This window comes from Sipha flava, unplaced genomic scaffold (assembly GCF_003268045.1).
Source record: "Sipha flava isolate LNK unplaced genomic scaffold, YSA_version1 66_pilon_pilon, whole genome shotgun sequence".
NCBI classification, from domain to species: Eukaryota; Metazoa; Arthropoda; class Insecta; order Hemiptera; family Aphididae; genus Sipha; species Sipha flava.
The window spans coordinates 1,582,174-1,603,840 of NW_020273606.1; the positions used below are offsets into that span (position 1 = coordinate 1,582,174).

The 21,667-nt window shown below is 26.9% G+C and overlaps 1 protein-coding gene across 2 annotated transcripts; it reads right to left on the bottom strand.

The window, feature by feature from the left end:
- Positions 1-322: 322 nt before the first annotated feature.
- LOC112691750 (polycomb protein Asx) lies at positions 323-12,822 on the bottom strand. 2 transcript variants are annotated; one of them, XM_025566140.1, is made up of 12 exons: positions 11,968-12,822; positions 9,565-9,674; positions 9,266-9,472; positions 8,604-8,913; positions 8,376-8,532; positions 5,677-6,396; positions 4,971-5,190; positions 2,000-2,361; positions 1,721-1,908; positions 1,512-1,656; positions 994-1,309; positions 323-368 (listed from the first exon to the last, which is right to left on the bottom strand). In XM_025566140.1, the coding sequence occupies exons 2-11, from the start codon at positions 9,668-9,670 to the stop codon at positions 1,010-1,012; spliced, it is 2,715 nt and encodes a 904-aa protein (XP_025421925.1). In that variant the 5' UTR covers positions 9,671-9,674; positions 11,968-12,822; the 3' UTR covers positions 323-368; positions 994-1,009. The 2 variants fall into 2 exon arrangements, with proteins under 2 accessions (XP_025421925.1, XP_025421924.1); XM_025566139.1 differs by lacking the exon at positions 323-368 and having other exon boundaries at positions 930-1,309.
- Positions 12,823-21,667: the final 8,845 nt, after the last annotated feature.

The following is a 21,667-nucleotide window of genomic DNA, read 5'->3' on the forward strand; positions in this document are numbered from 1 at the left end:
AATAATTTTTGAGCTTTAGAGACAAAAACATAACTTTATACTCTGCATAAACACACAATACATAAACCTAGAAACTTAGTCTTTTAAACACCATAAGATATTTGCAATGCTCTTAATTATGTTTTCAACTGCAACTTAAATGAAATATATATAAATACAATTAGAATAAATAAAAAAAAAAAAACATCAAAATATGAGATTGATAACTTAAAAATTACATATACTTTATAAAATATAATATGATATTAATTGTATTTATATTTAGATGAACCACAGTACTAAATATAAATAATATAGTAGTGATGTGACCATGATATTTAGTTTAAATTACTTTGAAGTCTTCATTATTCAGTATATAACATAATATCCTGAATCATAATCAAATATTTCAGTGTTATACTTATACAAGGTAATTTTAATCAGAATATATTTGTATTTACAAACTTAAAATCAAATTGAAATAATTTAATAAGAAATAAACTTTTTTAAAAAAAAATAAGTCGTTGAACATTAACAGTTTTCTTTCTAAATTATTATAATTTTGTAAATTTTCACAAGATAATCTAATTTGTAAACTAAAAATAAAATAATGTGTTGTAATATTACATTACTAAAGAGATATTATTTGATTTGTATTTTATTATGATGATTATTATGAATTTAATTTTTTAATATTAAACGTAAAAAATAAATAACAACGTTTAAAAATTACCTTATAAGTATATATCTTTTTTTTTTATATTTATGTACATTTTGTTTTAATTTATTATTTTTATATTACTAGGTAGGTATGAAAATTACATTACTCAAATATAATTTACTTTTGTATAATCACATGATTTTAAAATCAAATAATTGATTATAATACTCAATTAAAAATTGAGTAGGTACTCATTTTTATGTTTGGACTTTTTTTTCAAATTATAATGAATAATTATTAAAGATTGGTAAGAATAATCTAACTGCTATAATAAAAATAAAATAATTATATACCTTTAAACTTAAAATATTATCGAATAAGACACGTTACACAAAGTTTGGAAGGACCAATACAGTCATCATGGCAAAATGCTCCACACTTCTTGCATATTACCATAGCATTCAGACTACAAGAACAATCATTTGTTGGCTGCGACTGTGCAAATGTAGATACTTGTATACCTACACTTGCTGGTCGTCCACCATTTATGATTGATGGTATTTTATTATTTGTAGGAGGAGCACTGGACGATCGACGTATACCTGTTATTCCGCCTGACCTTTGGACCAACAAATATTGCCCCATTTGTTTTTCAGTGAGTGGTTGTTGCTATAAAAAAATTTAAAAAAACAATGTAGAATTTATACAGTACAATTCAGTATAATTAATTTGCTTTTATCGGAGAATTGCTAAAAAGATTTTTGTAAGCCAATATTAATTTAGAATTCTAAAACATTATAAATTTTTCATATTATGATTGAAATACTATTATTTGCACATATTAATAGCTTTTAGTAAAAAATTATCTTACATCAGGCGAATATGGAGATGCAACTGACACGGGAACTGAAATGCCACGAGAAGATGTAATTACATGTCTAACAACCATAGATTGTGAATTATTGGTGATATTGATGTTTCGTCCAGGCTGTTTCGTTACAGGTCCACTTCGTATACTAAAATTGAATTATTAAATTAACAATTAATACGTAAGAATTAAATAATTTTTTTTTCATTTACTTAGGATTTTTGCCCATGAACACTGATGGAGGTGGCTTTAGTTGACACCTGAGTTGATTACGATTAGGACTATTTTGAATTACAGCTTGGCATATTTGGTAACTTCTTTCTAAATTAATAGCACCTGGTGGTTGCTTTGAAGTTGTTCTACTACTAGTTCTACTTGTTCCACTACTACTTGAGCTTACCTTAAAAATAAAACAAAACCAAATTATTTGTAAGATCATTATATTTGTTATAGTTTAACTAAAATAATGATGAAAAATAGTCTATTCTTACTTGTGATTTAATTGATGACACATAAGTATGGTGAACTGGACGATCAGAAGGGATTGAAGAAATATTAGATAATGTGTTTATGAATGAAAAATCATTTGGAATATTTGTTTCTAAAGGTGACTGAAGTAATGGAGACATAGATAAAGGTGGTGTACTAGGCAACGGTGAACTATTAGAAGAAGTTATAACAAGAGGTTGAATAATACTAGGCACTTTAGGTATTTGAACAACCACAGGCGGCGGAGAATCAATTTTTGGAAGTTCCTGTACAATGTTCATATCCATGTTGTTATTATCTGGATCATTTGAAGACAGTTGATCAATTTCTGGGTTTACATCATCCATTTTTGGAGTAAGAGTAACTGAAAATATAATTTTCACATAAATATATATATTTTATTTATTATTTACATTGTCCATAATTTGTTTGTAAAACCCGTTTCACGCAGGCAAGAATCACTCAAGTTGTAGTCGAAGTTTCAACCAAATGTTCACACTAGATAGAGGAAAATATTGACTATGCAACGTTGTTTTTAATTTTTCGATATTAAAAATACAAAAAAAGTTCTTATTGTTTAAAAATTCTTTATTTTTGAGTTTTTCAAACTTGAATAACTTTTTTTTTAGTTCTGAAATAGAAAAAATAAAAACAACGTTACACAGTAAATGTTCTCTTCTTTATGATGTAAACAATTTAGCAGCTTAAATTTATTTACAGCCTGAGTGGTTCTTACCTTCGAAAAACCATTCTTGCATAAATATTTTACTTTTATATAATATTTTTGTATGAGCTTTATTTATGTGCTGTGGTCAACGGCAAGTATCCCAACAATCGTCACGATACTATTGACCGATTTATACACACGTTGTGTTACGAATCACGAGTATTAGAGCCGGTGGTCATGGTTTTCCAAGTTATTATTAGATTATTAGTTATATTATCATTATTATTTATTATTTAATAGTAACGAGATAGCTGCGGCGCGTTTGGCTAAAATAAAGATAAAGATATGAAGATGCTGCCTGCCACGCTGGAAAACGCACTTCGTGCTTTTACGATTATAATAATATAAATATTATATTATTTAATAGAGTTCTTCATTGATATTTTGATCCGATATCGATATCGCGAACTTTTTCATGGAAATTTCGATATCGATAATCTAAATATATCGTACTATATATCGATTATTGATTATCAATTTTCCCTTTTGAATATTTTTTATTTCAATTTCATGTATATGTATTATGTAATATATAACTGATGTAATAATTTATAAAATCGCATTGTCAAACTATGGGTTTATATTTATTTTGGGATTAAAAATAGCAAATGATAACGGAAAATCAATGAATTTACAAGTGACACAAATCACAAAGTAGTTTGTGGTTCTGGTGCAGTATTCAGTGGTGAAGCGGATATAGAATTATGTCAAAGACACTATATTTTAGACAACAATAATTTCACTATAGAACAGTCGGAATATCGATATATCGATAGTAAATTTTTTTATTCGATATCACGATTCAATATCGTAAAAAACCAAACCAAAAACCAAATATCGAAATTCAAAAAAATATCGTCGAAGAACTCTATTATTTAGTATTCATATTATTTTGATTACAAAGAATCAATATAAACCAAAAGTTAAAACCAGAATACACCAGACATGTAGCTAAGGGAGCGCCAAGGTGTATCTGGCCCACCCTAATATGTGTCAGGCCTTAGGCCAGCCCACCCACTCAAAGTATTCATAGGTGTTCATTATTATATGATGACTTTTAATTTTTACCAAATTTTTAATATTGCCTAAATATAACGCAAATACAACCAAATATAATTGGGTTTTAATTATAATCTAATATAAGTAATGTAAATTGTAACTAAATTTAAACGATCGATCAGGAAATAATTACTATTTATAGCTAAATACCGGTACCATATTACAATGTCACATTATTCTTATCTTATCTAGGCAGTGACTACTGTATACTTGTATGTCTATTTTTAAAATGCTTTGAGCGAAGGTATTGTCATTATATTGATTCACATAATATATGAATATATATTATATAATCATATTATGGTCGCCGGTTAACGTCATTTGCGTTAATATTTGTACAATTTATAGTATTTATATATTTTATTTTATATATTTAATATTTAAATTTATTTTAAAATGACACCTCTCAGTGAACGTGCTAAAAGAAAACTAAAATTACAAAGAGAAGAGCAAAATGATAAAATATGGTATTATTAGGTTGTATACTTATATATTTGTAGTAATGACACGCTAGTAATGATAACTACCTTTTTATAATATATAAGTCGGAAGAAGGGAGCCCACCTAGTGAATATTTTCTGACTACATGCCTGGAATACACTGAGTACCGAGTATAAATAATAATTATATTATAATATATATTAAAGGTATATACCTACTATATGTAAACAAAATATGTTAATTTTTTTTTTATTAGTTTAAATTTATCATTATAACTCAACATTTGTTAACATTGTTATAAATTAGGAAGTATTTACTATATTATTCTGTATTCATCAACTAGACTATTTGATTTTAGACGTCATTTTAACTTATAATTAAATAGCGAATTGTTATAATATCGTTAAAAACTGAAAAAAAAATCTACTGGGTCGTACCGTAAGTCGTAAGTATTACATTGTCATAATTTTAATTTTTATAAAAATTAATGGTCTATGAATATCTAACTAATTACAGATATGAAGGTAAGTATGTAAACTTCAGTTTTGCCAAACAATTTCGGCTATTTGCACCAGAATATAACATGTTAAATATTTTCATTAATAAACAGGCACGAGTCGTAGACATGCCTATGACTATAGGTATTGATGTACTCGTATTATATTTGAATAAGTAATGATTCAATAAATACAAATAATATATAAAATATGAAATATATAACTCAAATATATAATCAAATGAAATACCTTCTAATTCTAATTGCACTTCACTTTCAGTTGGTTCTTTTGCTTTTGAAGTAGAAATACAATCATATTCTGGTATTAATGTGTCCAAATCATCATTCATTAATGACGACCAATTTCTAATTACTGAAGATGTATCATCCAAATTAACATCACGGATAATTTTATCGGTTTCGTTTAATATTTCACTACAAGGCAGATTTTCAATTTGAATTTCTTCACTCTGTAAAAAAATAAATGTATGGAACATTAAAATTATATAACTTATTATTTGCTACAAAGGAATTTAGTATAAAAATGATGAAATAGTTACAACACCAATGTAATATAAAAACATTATTATTAAAGTAAGTTTTCCTAATGAGTTAAATCTGAATAAAATTAACTTAGCAAAATAATAATACAAAGTAACTTTTAATGTTATTATATTATGAAAATTAAATAAGAAAATTAAAAAATATATTTTGGGATAAAATTTTTTTTTCAGCTATATTCTGTTATTTAATATTTTATTAGCGAGAATTGTACATATATGTGTGAAAATATTTTTATTAAAATAATTAATTGTTATATCTATGAAAATAATTTTTCAATATTTTTAAATTAAGCAATAAAAAGGTATTATATCCAAAAATGTATGAATTTTATTTAGTTACTAATAATTAAACCATAATATAAAGAAATAAATAAGAAATATTGAGATACTCACAATTGGTAAAATTACATCTTCTATTAATGGTGTCACTGTATAATTTGTTGTAGAATCAACAGAATCCCATGGTAGTTCTAATTTTATATCCTCAGATTTAACTTCATCTGATGAAGAACACGTTAATATTGCATTTGTTGCTGCATTTAATTTAGTATTTTTTGTTGTAATTGTATTTATTGTTGACATTATACTTTTAGTTGTAGCTGTATTTTTTGTGGTAGAAGTACTTTTAGTTGTAGCTGTATTTTTTGTAATAGTAGTACTTTTTGTTGTAGCTGTATTTTTTGTGGTAGTAGTACTTTTTGTTGTAGCTATATTTTTTGTGGTGGTAGTAGTTTTTGTTGAAGCTGTATTTTTTGTTGTAATTGCATTTATATTTGTAACTGCATTTGTTGTTGCTGCAACTGTTATTGTTGATGAATTAATTTTTTTGGTTGTATTTACTGATTTAGATGCACTTGTTATGGTTGCTGTTGCATTTACTGCTTTTTTGGATGAATTAATTGTTTTTGTAGTATTTATTGTCTTAGTATTTATTGATTTTGTTGCATTTGTCTTTGCAGAATTTGATGTCACATTTCTTGTAATAGGTAAGGTATGCACTGGAGCAGTAATTGTTTCAGTTTTTTTATATTTAGGAGTACTACAGTCCGAAATATGTGAATTTGCAGAGTTGGATAATCTACTTTCACCCCAAACCGGTTCAAAATACTTCAGCTGAAACAAAAATTTGTTTTTAATATTAATTAAAATTTTTATTAATAAAGAATTTAAAAAACAGATTATATGATAATACACAAGCAATTTTGATATTAAAATCAAAATTTAAGTACTAAAAGAAATACAATGAAATTAAAATTTTTTAGTATATATTGATCATTAGCCCTTCCAGACCCAGTATCCTCTATACAAGACACAATATTATTTTATTTATTAGAATCGTTGTGATGATGTACTATTTATTTTTCAATAAAACTATGACTGCCTTGATTGAAATTCAAAAGTTAATTTGCCATTATCCAAAAAATATATATGTTTATTTAATGATAAGTGGAAAATACTGAAAAATCATAACTGACATTTTATTTCCATAAAAAATAAATGGAAGTTTTATTTGGAAGAAGTCATCAACTAGATTGTTCAAATAAAGACTTAAAATTTTTAAGTATATAATACATATTACAATTTGCTGTTTTATAAATGTATAAGTATTAAAGTAAAATATACATTGTATAATATTTTTATAATCATATAATTCATATTTAAGATAATATTTAATTTTAAATATTAAAGAAGGTTAGGGCCACTAAGTTCCATATAACGACATTGATAATAATAATTTCATATTGCGTTAATTTAAAATATTTTTTTTACTATATGGCTAGAGGGTTCCTTGAATATGACATTTTTGTTTATAGGGTGACAGTACATAGTGGCGTAGCCAAGGGGGAAGCTAAGGGGGCTATAGCCTCCCCCATGAGCTGTGCTTATATGTATAATGTATCTTGAATATTTAATAGAATCAATGCTCGTTTTAATCAAAGGCATATTGATGTTATGCCACTTGAAGGACTTATTCCGGCCAATTTAAATATGTATGACGATAAAAATATTATAAAAGCTGCTAAAACATATGTCTAAGATCTCCATGATGATACCATATTATACCATATTGTTCAGGTTACCGCATCTTTTAGACTATCCTGTGTTCGGACTATTGAGACTTTACTGTATTAATATAAATATGTATTTTATTAAATTACTTTGAGTATAATACTTATTAAAATTTTAGAGTTTTATGACAATTCAATTTTTTCTTTAATGGAATTATTATCACCTAATGTTACTTATAGTGGACATGATCAAGAATCTAATAAAACATTTGTTTTTTCTTATAGCCCATAGTTAAACTAATATGGAAAAAAAATATTTCAGTAAAAAAAAACTTGGGTCTAAAAGAATTAAATAAATTCTATATTTAATTATTCGTCTCAAAAATAAATTCTGAAAGCCAAATAGATATTTAAAAAATGAATTGAAAAAAAATGTATTCTGTACAATCATAAAGTAAAAATAATTCCTCATTATAAAAACTTCAGTTTTTACAATATAATGATCAATCAAATATTCAATATTAATCTAGTAAATATTTGATTTTAAAATATGAATTGAGATTCTTAGCTATAAAGATTATCTTAAGTATGAAATGATTTATTTTTATTTTTATTAAGATTTATTAATTATTATAGTTATAGTTTCAATTTTAATTTTTAAGACTAAATAATATTTATATTAAAAATGACACTTTAAAATGTGATAGATTGAATAATTTGTATTTCAGTATTAATTTTGTTAATAAATTGTAGACAATAGTAATTTCACAAAAATAATTATGTATTCTTTAAGCAATATTGCACCAAATTTTTAAATTAACAAGCATTCAGTATTTTGAGTTATAAAATTAAATTTTTTAAATTATTTTAATCTTTTAGATAAGTTTAGTAATAGTTCAGAAGTTCACTGTGATTAAATTATATTTTAATTTTTATAAAATAATAATTAAATAGTTCATTACTAAAACAAAAATGATTTTTATACACTTTTTTACTTAATTTAAATTTATATAGTTTAGATATTAAAATATTGGTTATATAAATAAGTGATATAAAGAATTACATAAAAAAATAATCACTTACTTTAAATGGATCTAATTTGCTTTTTTCACGATCATTGTCCATTTTCATTTTTTGTTGGTTTTCAGGAGTAAATTCGCCTTCAGATAGTCTATGAGTCCACTCAAGGCAAGCTTGAGCAAAAAACTCATTGTTTAAAACAGATGTGTTAAGTAATGGCCTAAAAAATAAAAATAAAATAAAATAGTATTCGTAGTATAAAATATAAAATAAAATATTTGTTATACACACCTAAAATCAGAGTGTGTCTCACTTAAACTTTCTCGATCAACTTGTGGTAACAGTTGAATAAGTTTAAGTTGATACAGCCGAGGAAGCATGGAAAAAGTTTGTTTATTTAAAAGGGACCTTAAATTTATTTGTGCAAGAACAGAATCTGGTGTTTCTAAATCAACACAGCCTTCAGCCTTTGCTTGTTGTAATTGAGCAGCAGCCGATAATCGTTTAGAACCTGGGCGTTTACGTGGTTTTACTAAACTGAATCCAGGAATTGAAGATAATACTTCTAACATGGTAGGTACTCTAGATTCTCCTTCATCAGCTGAAAATGTTATTAAATAATATAATAAAAATGATATAGTTTTAGATTATTAAGATTTTAAAACAGTATAGATTAAAAAAATATAGGAAAAGTTTGTTTAGTATATTTTTTAAATTAAATAAACCCCTGAATTTCTAAGTTACATTTAGATTAATCTCATTAAATTAAAAAAAAAAAAAAAATGTAAATAACTTTACTTAAAGTCATTATAATATAACAATTTTAATATTAAATATTAAGATTAAAAAATGTATAAATAATATTATTTAATGATAAAAATTTTATAATATTATGTTATAAATTGGTATTTATATTTATATAATATTTAATAGATACAATGATTTATAATTACTGTTTATTTTATTTGAGGGGTGTATAATTCTAGGAAGAGGCGCTACATTTCCAGCAGCGATTGTTGTATTTTTTCGTCTTCGCTTAGCCTGTTGACGTAAAGCATGTTTCATAACTGTTTTGGAACTTGAACTTTTTACACTAGCACCCCTAGTTATTTTTGAAATACTCCAAACACTATCATTTTCATTGGTTATTTTGTCATTAGCTGAAATAAATTTTTTTTGATTTTATTTTTGTATGCTATTAAAACACAATCATATATTTATGATATTATTATAAATATTTTTTGTTTCATACCTTTCAGTTTTTGAAGTTTAACAGGAGTTAATGATGTATTGGAATTACCAGAAGAAACCAATGTCCTTTTTCTGTCTTCCATTTTATTTATTTCATATTCTATCATAAACCTGAAATAAATAAACACCATTTAATTATAATAAACTAAATAAATAAATAAATAACAAAAATAAAAATAGGTGCATAAATATTGGTAGTCAAATTAATTTTTTTTTCTTTTCTTTTTTTGGAAAAATTAACAAAAATTGTTAAATACTTATATTACTTTTAAAATCAACCGAATGAAGATAGCTATCACAAAAATATTTATAAAAACATAAAACAGATACTTTCATACTTACTACATATGAAATTATGTAACAGAAGAAAAATAATACTTATTATATCAACTCAAATAAAATGTATAATGTCATGTAAATAATAAGTAATAAGTAAAAAACATAAAATGCAGCGAAAAATGTACAATTGTAAATAGATAATTCATTAATAATAGACCAATAAAAAAAATAAATTATAACTTATTTAAGATTTTATTGCACTGAATTTCATAAATTGCTATCCTTGAAAATATTTATAATAGGTTCAAGATAAAAAAAACCATAGTGATAAAATCAGATATTAAAAAAATACCTATGTTTTGAAGTTAAATTTTGAAATTTTTGAAATTTTCAAAATTAAAATTTTGAAATTAAATTTTTCATAATTGAGGCTGAGAATAAATTTTATACAGCGTAAAAATAATTTATAAATATTTTTAAATAACAAAGTAAAATAAGAAAACATATTTTTTATGCTTATATTATGTATTATTATTTTAAAATTAAATATTATTATATGTTTAAACTTCTTTAAATAATGTACACTTTATAAGTAGGTATGATAAAATTAACTACATCAATAACTTGCTTATTGATCACATTTATTTTGTTGCTAAATTTTATATAACTTATGAATAGAATTAGTATGAATTCTTCATCTTAAATATTTTTTTCTCATTTTCCATATTTTAATTTATGTCGATTTACTTAAGATAATTTTTCACTAAATATTTTTATTTAGAAATAAACAACTGAAATACCGAATACTGAATGGCTGAATTGCTTGAATTTCAATGACTGACTGAATGAATATCTAATCATTGAAAATAAGTTATGTAATTTCGAAACAAACTTGATATGGACAAGAGAAAACAAAAACAAAACACAAACAAAATGTTTGAATTTTGTTCATTTTTTGTTTAATATTTACTGAACTCAATATGAACACATGTTTGGTTTTTGCTGTTTTTGTGTCGTCTCTGTGTGGAGCCGGCATAAGTGGTCACCATAATTTAATATAAAACAATAAATGAAAGGTTTTATAGCGTGGCTTACAATAATTAAATGTCATATCTACATAATTAGATATAAAAATTCAAAAACCTAGGTACTGACTATTTCGTTACTTTTTTACAATAAACCAAACTGATACTACAAGTAAAAAATAATAGATATTTTAGATTTTAACTACAAATAACAATGTTGTTAATTTGATTAATTTTTATAAAATGCAATAGATCAATCAAATTGCCTAGTACGAAATAAAAAAAATTAGAAGAAATTAAAAAAGTAATTGACAATAAACTGAATACAGTAAACTAATTGGAAGTACTTTAAGTTGATTGAAAACATTTGTTAATGTATTTCTTGACTTACGTTTAGTATTATATTATGATTTTATAAAATTCACTAAAATTAAATAAATTTGAAGTTTACCTAGCCTTAAAATTAGTATTTTAGGTTTTAGTAATAGTATTTTATTAAGAAACAACTGTTTTTTAAATTTTTTTTTTTTATAATATACAAAGTCTGAATTTAATATACTGAATCAATGTTCAAACAGATAAATATGTCAATGTTTACTTTTAACATTAATCAACAGTTGAAATGTTAATATCTAGTAAGAAACAAATGTATATAATACAATGCTTATAATACAAATTAAGTGCCAAAATACTCTTTACATAAAATGTAATATAAGCAAAAATTATTGTTTTTGAAGACACTTTTAAAAAGCAACTCGATCGGATCAGTCCAAAGATTAAAATATTAATAAATAGTCCATGAGATAACCAAAGTAAAGTGATGATCAACAAAGGTGAGATGAATATTATTGAGTTACAGATATCGAATAAATTTGGAACAGTGCACAAGCAGTTGGGATTGTCCGGACACCGACGGTCGGGTAGACACTAATCCTCACACGTGTCTAGAAACGTTGAAAAACACAGCCGACGAGATGCGATTGCGAAAACCGGCCACGACAGAGCAGAGAATGACCACCGTCACGCAACGGTGATGGCACCCGAACCGAACGGCGAACAGAGACGAATCATACATATGTACAGATTATATGCTGACTAACCGTGGGCGAAGGTATGCGGAATGCGTCCGTGTGTGTTCTGCGGCTCTTTACGCCGCGCGGCACGTCGTGGACACCGATGGCCACGGGCGACGGACAGCGTCTGGCGGCGGACGGGCAGAGCGGCTAGCGGACGGCAAGCAGTGGAAGTGGCGGCGGCACGTCTGGCCGGACAGCAAGCGGACAGCAACAACACGCGTCGTCGTCGCGGGCGCGTTCGCGCATTCCGTCGTCGCTAACAGTTGGCCGCCGATAACGGGACGCGAGACGCGCATAACAACGACACCGCGGTCGCTTCGTTATCGCGCGCGCCGTCCGCGAGCGCAACGACAATGGAGACCCGGGGACTGTTAACGCGTTCGGCCGACCGTTGTACACCTGTGATGGCTGCACGCGATCCCTGCTAGACTGTGGTCAGTTACGCGTCGGCCGATGGAACCGTCGGTTTTCGGCGACAACGGGTGCACGGACGGTGTTCGAGCTGCGCGGTCTCGTATCACGGGGTACGCGTGTCGCGCGTCGTGTTCCGTTCCGCGTAAACGTTGTTTTACATGTTCGACGACGACGAACGTCCACGATCAAAACGAGCGAACGAAAACAACAATAATGATAATAATAATAATAATAATAATAATAATAATAGCAGTAGTGGTGTACGAGCGCACGGTGCGTGCGTGTTTTCTTGTGCGTGCGTGCGCGCGCCCGTGTTGTGTTGGTTGGTTTTTAGTTTTTTTTTTTTTAATTTTTTTTTTTTTTTTTTGGTACTCCAATATTTATATCTACGGCCGGTTATCAGCGAACAGCGACGCGAACCAGTAGTAGTGGTTACTGCACGACGGCGGAGGCGGCGGCGGTGGGAGTTACGGCGTCGACGGACGGGTGACTCGGAGCGCGACACCGACGGCGGAGGGGACGTAATCTGCCGTCGGTACGCGCGTTGCGAAAGTCTGCCGCTCGGTAGCGCTACGCGTAACGACCGCGTTACGTTCCGTCGCAGCGTTTCGCCTTTTCTCGTATGCGGCGGCGGCGGCGGAGTAATATTATTTTACACCGACGGCCGATCCCCTCCCCCCGTCTACGGTCGCGAGGCAGTTGCAGTGTTGCGCGCCACGACTTGAACGATCGGCGCGGCGACCGGAGTGCGATTTTTCTCTCCTCTCCATTCCGACCGCCACCGCGGCGACTACTGTTGTCGCACTCGTATGATATGCGGAATCCTTCGGCTCGGGCTTTTGTCCGTTTTTATTGCTCCGTTTTATCCCGTACCCACCCCTTCACACCTACTCGCTACCGACGCCCCGCGGCAAAAACCTTTCACCGCCGCCGCCGACTCCTCGACCGCCACGGGGTCGCAAGGGATTATTACGACGATATCATTATCAAACGTCTCGGCCCGGGAGGTTTTACGATATTCCGAAGGACGGGTGAACGGAATGGAAAAGAATAATGAAAAAAAAAAAAAAAAAAATTATTTCAATCAAACGGAGCGAATATTCGATACCATTATTATAATCGTCCATGCAAACACGACGAGAATTATTGATATTTAAAACGACGCGATATCGTCCGTTTCCCTCGATTCTTCGCCATCCGTCTCGTCGTGCATGAATATTATAATATTTTTGCTGTGCCGTCTTCCGAAATACCATTGCCCTACACAATGAGTCACGCGTAAATTAAAACAATTAACTGTCAACCGTAGAGTAACTACTCTATGCTTTTAACTTGCAGCTGTTTCACAATCGTGGTTTCTCTTGGAAAACATATATTTCTATTTCTATTATAATACCTTATACTATCGAAGTTGCTAGCAACCAAAAGCTTTTATTGATACGGTTATAGTAATAATGTCTAGAATTTTTAATTCTAATTACATTCTAAAATTATTTTCATTTTTAATGCGAAGGGTGTACAGAGTAGGTACATACTACTTGCATATTCACAAAATATTCTGGGCTATTCTTATAATTTTTATTTTTATTTCATCGGTTGACATTTTAAAAAATTTGGTTTCTGTTTTTGTTTTCGTTATTCGCGCTAAATAAACATTAAGCGTGTGTTATGTCTAAATCTAAAATAACGAAAACTACTTTGCTGTTGCAAACAGCAACAGCTGTAATTATATTTTATTTATAAATATATTTTTACAGTTTTTACTATTAAAATTATTTAATTAGGTAAGTGATCATACGTTCTTAAATTATGACTTATTAATTCAACGATCTAACTTCATGTTGAAAAATCAGCTTGATTCCTCCCCTCTCCTTCTGTAACAAAATTATTTGACCACCACTGCGTATTCGTATAAAGCTAGTACATTAAGGTGGTTCTATACAAAAAAAAAATCTGTTGATCGTTTGATGACGAACCGGCATAATAAAACATCGTAATAGATCCGTATAAAAATACGAATATTGTGTTATAACATATTTTTATTTGACACGTCGATCGATCGATAACAGTTTGTTCGCTGGGCAGACGTGCTATTTATTCGTACGCGACACTCTTTATAACGATGAGGAGGGGTGGCTCGTATATATATACGTCTGTCGACGTTACATCATATCGCGATAAAATACGATATGTGACGGACGAACACCTCCGATGAGTTTCCATTGGTATATATTGTAATTTACACCAATCCGTTGGTATATACTCATATTGTGTGACGTCTCCGGTATAATATTAGTATTTATGATAATCTAGGATTTTGCTGTAGTTCGATGGAAAATACGGACGCAAAGCGAAATAATGATTTACATAAAATATAATATTTCTTACATTACAACAGTGTTGTAGACAGTGCCGCTGCAAGCTTTTGCGAGGCCTTAGGCAAAACCAGTACCATTTCCATACATTTAAATATATTTAACTTGAAAAATTGTGGATCCCTGAATTTTTTTTAAATCCGAGGCCTTAGGCATTTGCCTAAGTAGCCTAGTCGCTAATGACGAGTTCTGACGAGTTCCGATTGTATAGAATACTTTTAAAAAGTATTTGAGAAAAGTATTCAAATACATTTTTTTTTAAGTATTTCAAATAATATTTAAATACTTTTGGTTTTATTTTGTATGTTTGAAATTAACGGAACATAGACACATAGTATATTATAATATTTTTACTAAAGAGTATATTTTAAATACATAAAAAATGTATATTTATTTATATTGTTTATTAAATAATTATGTTTATAAGTATAATATATTTTTTATACAATTACTTCTCAAACTTAAAAAACATTATATTTTCAGTTTTCGTCGGTCATATTCAGTGGCGGATTTTCAACATTTTTTTTTGGTGGGGGGGGGGTTCTGAAAAATAACATTTTTTTCAATAGGCATTATTTATATTAAAAAAAAAACTGTTGACAGTAATTATATTAATGTATTATATTGATGTAAATAAGTAATTAACAGGGCTCGGAAGTTGTAGCACTAAAAATGTTATTTTTTAGCTCTTAAATATGCACTTAAAAACTCAAAAATATGTGTTATAAATAGCACGAAAAATTAAAAAATATGCATTTATGTTAAAAAATTATAAATTTATTAGAAAAAATATGAAATGTCATTTCACAAATATTTTGGCTTAAAGACGTGTGGACTGGTTGAATTATAAACTTAATAAAAATGTTAAATTAATTAAATATATTTGTAAAAGTGTAAAAGTGTACTTATAATTAAACGATTTTATTTAGTCACTAACTATTAGTACATCAAATTGTCGATGAAAAAATAAAATAATAATTGATGAGGTCTATTTATTTCCAAAAATTCAAATATTTTTAAAACTATAACTAATTAAATCATTATTATCAGCAAAATGTGATTTTTTCCTGTATTATCTGAAAATATTCCTAAAAATAGCACTATAAACCCTAAATTAGCAAAGTAACAATAAAACCAGTAAAATAAAAAAATAAAAAAAATTAAATTTTGTGTATGATATCCAAGTAGTTTGAAACATATTTGCATCTTACTTTGGATATTCTAGGGTTAATCAAGAAAAATATGCATTTGTTAGAACTTCCAAGCCCTGGTAATTAATATAAATTAAATTTTATTTATGATATTCTAATGACGAGTGTTTATTAAATGTTTCAAACGCATGTCTTCAGTTATCAAATTTTTTTAACACGAGACTACCTAATACTTAAGAGTTGACTCCACCTTGAGATTTCGAAAACGCTATACAAAATTTGCAAAATGAATCATCTTGTATTGCTGAATATGACAACCACGAAAATCACATTAATCATGCATACTGAAATTTAAGATTTTTCACTTTTTTATCTTTTCCATAAGAAATAGATTTTATTGGAAATTTATAATTTATTTCCGGAGCCCAAATTTTATTTAATACGTTATTAATTTGATTTTGTGAAAGAATTTTGTTACAAAATAAACTAATATCATATTTGCTATGAGTTAAAGACGAATACGGTTTTGTAAAATCTAGTTAAACTTTTTTTTGGACTACTAATATCACTGTGCGAGGAGTTATTATTGTAAAAAACTGGTCTCTTAGTTGATATACATTCTTCTAACATATTATTTTGAATAATATTAGGTAAATCAGCTGTTACAGTAGGAATTGAAAAAAAAAATTGTATTTATGACTGTTTTTTAGAAGAAATTTTATATAAAAAAAAAAAATAACTTACGAAGTGCAAAAATTTAAAAGGATCTTCTACTTTATTTTCAACAGTTTATACCTTAAATGGTTTATTTAAGGTAAATTTAAATAAAATAAATTAAATTAAAATAAATTTTTTTTTTGCAAAACTTCTCCTTAACCATATCGAGACATGTCGGATTAAAGTAGCCAACTGTTTTAGCGTAATTTGTAACTTATATTATCAACGAATATGTAGAACTTATGTTACAAAAATAATTAATAGTTATTGAATATATATTTTAAGATAAAAGAAAAAACCATGTTTTCACAAGATTGAGTCTCGTTAAACACTAAATTATTATATAATTATATTTGTGGTGGAAATGCACAAGAACAAACAATTTTAGGTCGCCGTCTATAAGTATTCTATCGATCGTCGGAGTATGGAGGAGGCTACAATAATATTATTTCAGCCAAATTTTAAATACAAATACAATCTTCGAAAAATTATGAAAAGTATTCAACACAAAAATAATTATTTATAATACCATAAAAAATAGTTCGTGCTGGTAGTATTAAATACGTAATGAATATTTTAAAAAGTATTTGAATACTTTTACTAAAATAATTTCATAAATTACTTTATAATCATGCATCAAAAAGTTTAATCGTTGTACTTAATAATCAATGACGTATATTATCATGTATATGCATCATGGTTATCGTTTCACCGTATCTCGTAATAACACAGATTTGAGATTAAGTGAAATTGACTGTAATGTTTCATTTAATCGGTGCTAATAACATCGCTTGGAATATACATTATATTATATATAATATATATATTTAATATTATACAGCGATCAGTGACGAGTAAATGTTAAATTTGGACGGTATATAAAATTTATCAAGCTTATTGTTTGTATAGTTAATGAACAACTATAATTTATAAAAACACTTAAATTTTTATATCTTTTAAACTATGTAAGTCTATGTTAAATTTATACGGTCGATTTAATTTAATATATTATTTTTAATTACATTTAAAAAGTTAATTAACATGTATGTACCATGTTTGGCGTAAACGTAACTACAATTGGAATATTATTTAGTATTATGTGCAAAATTTTTTTGATAAACTGATTTAATAATTCGCAAACTGTGTTAAAATGCGAATTGGCAAACAGTGAAAAAAAAAGAAACGCTATAAAACTAAACTGTTTTGGCTATAGCGCATTAGTAGGTAAGTAAATTTTCAAAACAGACTGTATCATAATTTATTTTATTACGGATACTTAAACATTTTTGCACAAAAACAAGAGTGAAAAACTTATCATAATATATATTATTACTAAATGTCAAAAATAATGCGAAAAAAAAATTCATTAGAATTTGATTAAAAAACAATACTATGTCCTGTTTTGTATCATTGTATCAATTGATTATTTATTCAGTTTCATATTTGGGAATTTAGCAATTATCTCAATGTGTAGTTCAAGTTAAATTTAATTATTTATAAAATTTAAAATTAATACCATCATTATTTACGACTTTGTAAATAATTTATTTGAAAAAAAGGGCAAATTATTGAATTCCAAAATTAAAAAATTATAATTTAAATTTAATTACTTACCTTAATAGACATTTTTTGTGTATTGATGAGACATATAAAGACGAATTTAACTTAAATGAATTGCTACAATTATTACCAATCGTTTGTAAATATAATATATTCCAAAAAAAATTCCACACTATTTATACATTTTAAAACAAAAGTTTCTAGATTTGATCTTGCGAAAGTGTAAGAACTGTTCAGTATATTATGTCTGTAAATGTTTATTAACACTAAGGCTGCACTTTGAATTTTGATCAATACTGGATTATCTCAATCAAATTTTTAACCTTTGCCATAAAAATGTGGATTTAATATAATTAAAAATGTGTACAATATATAAATAATTATCAAGAATTAACCGTGTAAACTCTAGGTATAAATATTAAATTATTAAATCACAATTAATGATTAAAATTCGTACTCGTTTATTTATAATTAAAAAGCATTCGGGCAGATTGATTGTTAGTAATAAATGCTGGTAATTAAAAATAAAAAATACGCCATTATGATAAAATAAAAAATTGTTAACATAGAAAAATGTGTGGAATGAAAATGCTCTTGCTTGTATTCGTAAACAAGTCACAATGAGCATTACAGAAACCTGTGAGATGCAAAATCGTTTATTTTTATTTTTTGCTGTATTATATTTAAATTGACCAAATGCTTAGAAACATTTTCTACTTGGGTATTTGAAATAATTAAAATGAAGTGGATCATTTTAGTATTTGTTTTTGCTTGTAAATAGAAATTAGGTTAATTAAAATTGTTCACTTGTTGATTTTCAAATAAGTAAATATACGATATTATTTTGGAATTTTCTTTTCTCATAAATGTAAATTATTGTAGTATAATGAACCTGCAATAAACAATAATTAAATGTTAACTAAATTTCTTGTTATAAAATTCGTAATGAACTAACAAAAATGAATAAATAAATGAACGGTTATACATTTTTATTTGTCAGTGTTTGATAATATAAATTTTTTTAAATGTATATCCTTTGTGTTGAAAAATAAATCTCGTTTCTTATGTCGGTACATAAATAAATGTTTAACAGGATATATAATTCAATGTTAAAATGCTTCAATAATCCCTTACTTTCTGAACGTCACCCAACCATGAAATATAAATATTTTGTGATATAATATATTTAGTATTAACAAGTACAAAAAATAAAAAATAAAAAAGTGCAAATGTCGAATGTCTTATGGCGATTTACAAAATGGGTTAATATAACAAATATAACAAATAATTACTTTAACAGTAAAAATCAATAATTGATTCATAAAAATCTAGAAGAAGAAATGCAGCGGCAAATAAAAAAAAATACTCAATATCAACATTTATAAATCGTCGTTTATTTTTTATACTTCGAAATTTTGTAAAAGTGAAGAGTTTAAAAAAAAAAAAAATTAATTTAAATTAATTTAATAGATACCGGATTAATAGATTTTTAAATTTAGCATATACATTTACAGCTTTTTCTAGATTGATATTATTAACTTCTAATTTTTCAACATTAAGTACTATTTAGCTTTTCATCAATCATGGTAAATCGTATATAACATAACTCTTTTGAGCTTCAAAAAACACTTTTCATTTGATAGCGTTGTAATTGGTAAAGTTCTTATCAATAAAATAATTTTTAAAGTTTCAATAAAAGCGATAGGAAAATCTTTCAGGCATAGTGCTATGGTGTCCAAATCAACATAATATATATCATATAAATGTTAAAAAATATTTAAAATTTATACAAATGTAATTTATTTCAATAACTGTACATTATTTCAGCAAGGCAGAGACCGATTGGAACTATTTTAAAAGTAAGGGGTACAACAGCATTTTACAAAAAAAAAAAAAAATTGGTAAGTAGTCAAAATATGCAAAATAATACACATCATAGTATACAAAATGAAATATTTAGTATTACAAATTGAATGGTTATCGAATCAATTTTAAATAGGAACATAAATATAAATACTTTTCAGTTTTAATTGATGAAACCAAAGAAAACAGTATAACTGAAAAATTATCAATTTCACATTTCTAAAAACTTAGATTATTTTTATAAATATTGTTGACAAGTTTTTTGCTGCTCATCACAATAGAAAAATAATTTTTACCCAAAAATATTTTTATATTTAAAACTTACTTTGAATTGTATTTTTTATTTTTAAATATTGCTATTAAAATTTTCTTTTAAATGTACGAGGAAATTTACTTTTACAGTATTAACAGTATTCATCAATACATAATCATATATTTTTTTTTTTATTGACAAAAGTATAATTGTTGAGCTTAATACTTCAATAAATTAACTTTCTCTTTATGGTACTCGCAGGCAGAAAATACTTGTGACATGCCTCTTGTATGATCTGCTCTTATATGATTAATTGTTGAGTTGTAGTTCAAATCGATATTTTTCATTTAATAATTATAATATTTTTATACATTACTTGAACACTATTACAAGCAGTTATAGTAAACTTGTATGTATAACTTTTCTAAGATATTTCTACTCTCATTACTAATAATAATCGTAATAATTGTTATATTTCTCACACAAGCACGCTGCGTATGCCATGAATAAGTACAAAACAATACAATACGGAGGTACATATTATCCCTTATTAAACGACTGTTTCCGATCTTCTTGAATTTCACTTATGTTCATATAATTGCCTATATTTTAGGTGTTTTTAAAGTTTGTAGACGATCGGTATTTACAAATGGCTTTCTATTAACAATTTTGTTTAAAATAACTAAAATGAATATAATGTTTTCTCATCTTTACTTGAGTCTAATAATAATCCCGAAATTACATTCAAGTTAATAAATTATTATAAAACTTACTCGAATTAATTTTTTTCATTTGATTTGGATTTACAGTTATTTTTTAAGCTTAGACAGTGAGTTACAAAACTAAAAGCTATCAAACGAAGTATATACTCGTAATTAGATCAGTTATTTGTATGAATGATATTAAATTTCAAAGCTAAAATATTAACAAGTCAATTTATAAAACTATTATTAAAATATAATCTTGATTAGATTTTAAATAAATCGCTAAAACAAGGCAAATAAATATTATCAAAAATGTGTGTAGGATATTTTTAATAATTTTCCATCTATATATATATACATTTTTTTATATATAAAATGTATATTATATATAAATGTATATATTGTATAAATAATATTTATTGAAGATTAATACATATTTCTTGTTTCATAAATTTAATTAATTTCGTGTGCAGTGTAGCATTAAGCTGAATTCCAAACAGTTTTCTTTAGCATTTCTTTCTTGTTAAGAAATCGATATCGCCCACTGACTGTAGACATAAGTACTTAAGTTTTCTTCTTCTTAATACCTTGTTCTTATTATAGCATGTTGTTACTGTAATCAGTGGCGTAACTAGGGTTGTGACCCCCTCCCCCGGAAATTTTTCTGAGGTTTTTACGTAGGAAAAA